The following is a 4,391-nucleotide window of genomic DNA, read 5'->3' as shown; positions in this document are numbered from 1 at the left end:
AGATGGGACCCAAATAAAAGAAATCCACCGGAATTTTGAAATGGGTGGTAATTTGAGTAGTTTTTGAATTTAAGGGGTGGTAAAATAAAAATAAAAATTTAATGAGTGGTTATTTTGAAAATGGATACATTTTTGGGCGGTAATTTAAAAATTAACCTTTAATTGAACATAATGCTCCTTGTTAAAAAAAAAATGAACGTCTAATGATACAAAAACAAACATTTATTAATACATAAATGAACATATCTTAAAAATTTACGGGAAATTCATAGATTAAAGGGGGAGGGGCAAGGAATGCACGAAGGTTGGGGGGTGCTAATTGTTAGTGCTTACATCCCCCTCTAGGTAACAATGCCTACACCCCTCCCCTAAATTACTATAATCACCCATTATAAATAAACCCATTAACCATATAGTAAAGAGTAACTGCTACTATAGTACCCCAATACAAAAATATAAAACAAAAAAAATAAAAAAAATCATCATTTTCTCTTTCTTCATCTGCCATTCTCTCTTCATTTTGGCTTTTGAAATTGCTTAATTCTGAAGAAAAATTTGTAAATTTGTTACAATCAACAAGGAGTGTATATGTAATACCCCATATCTTTATACGTATTTTTATCTTAAATAAGTATTTTTTTTTTACAACAGCAAACCGCAAAGAGCCTAAATAGTAAAAGTACAACCGTTAACGCGACATTCATTTGCCAAGTTATGAGCCCGAGCAACCTGATCCCTGCTTACCTTCCAAACCAGGCAGATCTCAAGAGTAGACGCCCACTTATGGATATCAGACAGAGCCCAAAAGATACTTACATATGCAGGAATAGAGTTATCCAGCATTGTTACCAAGGCCTCAGAGTCAGAGAAGAGGATCAAGCGAGTGAAACCTTTACCCATAGCCCATTAGAGAGCCATCAAGCAAGCCATAGCCTCAGCATGAAGAGCCAAAGCCGCCTTACCATAGCCTCCTCCTCCATCCTGGGGCTCCTCCCCATGTAGAGAGAAGGCCCATCCCATGCCCGCATTCTTTGTCCTTTTCTGCCAGGAGCCATCAAAGAAGACCCTCACTCCTTGAAAATCTCCTAGTGAATTACCAATGGCAGGAAATCTCTGTCCTAAAGAAGTATGGAGAAAACCAAGAGGGAGAGCCCCCCCACCTCCCCTTGAGGGATGATTGACACTCTCATTGGATAAGGATCTGTCCTGGAAAATCTCCAAGTGCCCAGCCAATGAGTCTGCATGCCTTTGTAAAGCAGCAGAGTCAGTAACCTCCCATCTAAAGACTCTGGCATTTCTTGTGATCCAGATAGTCCACAGAGTCATTATCAGGGTAGTAATTTGACTACTACGAATCCCATCCTCGCTATAAAAGAGCAGGATATATCTCTGAATCCATTGTCGTAACGGAGTAGATTCAGCAAATTCAAGTTGATTGCCTAGGGAACAATTATCCCAGGAAATTTTAGCAGTAGAGCAATCTCTAAAAAGATGTTGGATATCCTCATCATCTTCTCCACAAAACACACAACCAGTATAAGTGGGTATCCCTCGACAGTGAAGATTGGCCTTAACAGCCAGACCATTCAGGACTAGTTTCCACATGAACAAGCTCCACTTCGGGGGAATATGGAGCCTCCATAAAATCCTAAACATCAGGGGGTCTATATCATGTTGTATTGAAGGGAGATTCCTACCATGTAGGAAAGCATAACCTGTTTTCGTAGTGTAGATCCCTGATTTGTGATAGGCCCAGTAGGTGAAGTCATCTTTCCTAGAGCCAGGAAGCTCAAGTTCTAGGATTTCCTCCGCACTGCTCCTTTCAAATTTCTCCCTCACAAGAGGCACATTCCATCTAGTGGGGTTATGAAGTAAAATCTCCCGTACCAAGTCCGATCCGACACCCCGAATAGAATGGTTAGAACTGAGGATCGGGACTTTCCCATTGACCCAATTCATACTGGCCAGTTTGACAGTTTCCCCAGAGCCAACTTTCCAAGAAAACCCATCTTGGAATTTGGAAGATGAATTGTGAAGACCGCGCCTACCCCAAGAAGGAAACGCCTTTAGCAAAACACTTGGCTTAGAGCCCCCTGAAAAACCTTCTCTATCCCCTGAGTAAACCCTTGAAAGCAAAAGCTGAGGATTACAGTGCATCCTTTGAACTTGCTTGAAGAGCAGGGCATCATTTAGATGGACCATAGCCCTAATGCCTAGGCCTCCCATCCCCTTTGGGAGGTGAATAGTCTCCCTATTGACCCAGTGCATCCCTTTTTCACCATTTGAAGCCCAAAAGAATCTCGCAATTATTGAGTCTATAGAATTTGCAATCGAGAGAAGCAGTTTAAAACACTTCATGACATGTGAGGAAATACCAATGAGAACCGAATTAATGAGGATAATCTTTGCCGATTGAGAAAGACAAACAGTGATCCACTTAGCCACTTTTGCATACACCTTGTCTACCAAGTATCGGAAAGCCTCCCCCTTTTTCTTTGGCAAATCAATTGGCACCCCAAGATGATGGCCAAGATTATCCCGTTCCTCCATACGCAGAATCCCCTTGAAAACCTGTCTATCATGCACAGAAGTCCGAGGGCTAAACTTAATAAAAGATTTATTAAGATTTAGTTGTTGCCCCGAGACCATCTCAAACCTAGTCAAAATACTAACAATAGCCTGGCAAGAATGCGAATTAGCTTTGAAGAAAATCATAGCATCATCCGCAAAAAATAAGTGGGAGATAGAAGGAGATCTCCTAGTGACCCTGATTCCTTTGATGAGATTAATGTCCTCAGCCAGTAGTAACATCCGAGAGAGGACATCCATACAGAACAGAAACAAATATGGTGATAAAGGATCCCCTTGCCTCAAACCACAACTCGGTTTGAAAGACTCAGTCATCTTTCCATTAACCAGGGCAGAATAAGACACCGTTGAAATACACTAAGAAATCCATTGCACCCATTGATCAGGGAACCCATAAGCCGATAGGATACGGAGAATAAAATTCCATTTTACCCTGTCATAAGCCTTAGACATGTCAATCTTTAAGGCCGCCATCGAGCTTCTAACCTGCGAAGTGTTAATAAAATGTGACAGCTCATGGCTAAGCAAGATATTATCCTCCATGTATCTACCCGGAATAAAAGCATGTTGAAACTCTGTGATTAGGGGGGAAGAGACCTCTTCATCCGATAAACAAGACACTTTGCAATACATTTATAAACTGTATTGCATAAACTGATCGGGCAAAAATGAGCTGCCGTTTCTGGATTGTCTATTTTAGGGAGCATCACCAGGATAAAAGAGTTGAACTCCTTTAGCAGAAATCCTGTTCTGAAAAAATGTTGAACCGCTTCCACCACCGTCACCCCCACCACATCCCAGTGAACATGGAAGAACTCAGCTATAACTCCGTCTGGCCCCGGAGACTTGAGATGATGAATAGAGAACATGGCCTTTCTAATCTCTTGACTGGAAAAAGGTTTGATCAAGGCAACCGATTGCTCACAATCAATTTGAGGAAATTCCATTTCTCGGAACAGGAGGTCGATCTCAAGATTGATATTCACATTGTCGTCGGGATCCGGGACAAAAACTTTTTTAAGAGAACCTTGAATGAGATCAACAACATTATCATGACCACTAACCCAAACATCATCATCATTTCGTAAAGTTATAATTTCCCTCCGTTTTTGCCTTTGCTTCACCCTATTATATAACATTAGAGTAGCCATATCTCCTTCCCGCACCCACCTCTCTTTAAGACGCTGCTGCCAATAGCTAAAATCGAGAGCACACTTGGGAATAATATTATTAATTCCCAAAATATATTCCTCTCCCTCCTCAATTGAAGTAATAGAAACTCCCTGTTGGTTCAAGTCCTTCGAAACAACCCTCCAATTCACCCCCCATTTTGCCTTATTATCAAGGCACCATTTCTGAGTCGGCTTACGGAAATCCTTGATATGAGAAGCCAAGATAAACATGCTTGAACCCGCCAAACCTTCCTTCGTGGTACTATTAATGGATCGCCTTGAATCTCAAGCACCACCTCTCAATTTGATACGGTCGATTCGACCTGATAGGACACGGGTTAGAGTCATAAAGAATTGTGTTTGTGGGGTATTTAAATAATTTGAAATGAATTTTTTATGACATTTTAATTATTTATTTTAAATAAGATTGGAAATATTTTATAAAAGGAAAGTTTTTTATTTAATTAATTATTTTATTAAGTGGGGATTTAATTTAGGAAAGTTTTATTTTTAGGAAAGTTTTATTATAGTAAAGTTTTATTAGGAAAGGGATTAAGAAATATTAAAAATGGAAAGTCAAGGTAAGAGGGGTTTCTAGAGAAAGGGGTATAAATATTCAACACTTGGGCA

General features: G+C 40.2%; 1 protein-coding gene across 1 annotated transcript; it reads right to left on the bottom strand.

Moving 5' to 3' along the window:
• Positions 1 to 906: 906 nt before the first annotated feature.
• LOC145625055 (uncharacterized) lies at positions 907 to 3,992 on the bottom strand. Its single transcript, XM_081678137.1, has 3 exons — positions 3,300 to 3,992; positions 3,022 to 3,075; positions 907 to 2,946 (listed from the first exon to the last, which is right to left on the bottom strand). The coding sequence occupies exons 1-3, from the start codon at positions 3,990 to 3,992 to the stop codon at positions 907 to 909; spliced, it is 2,787 nt and encodes a 928-aa protein (XP_081534263.1).
• Positions 3,993 to 4,391: the final 399 nt, after the last annotated feature.

Source organism: Chenopodium album, chromosome 3 (assembly GCF_948465745.1).
Source record: "Chenopodium album chromosome 3, dcCheAlbu1.1, whole genome shotgun sequence".
NCBI classification, from domain to species: domain Eukaryota; kingdom Viridiplantae; phylum Streptophyta; class Magnoliopsida; order Caryophyllales; family Amaranthaceae; genus Chenopodium; species Chenopodium album.
This window is presented reverse-complemented; position numbering and strand designations above follow the sequence as displayed.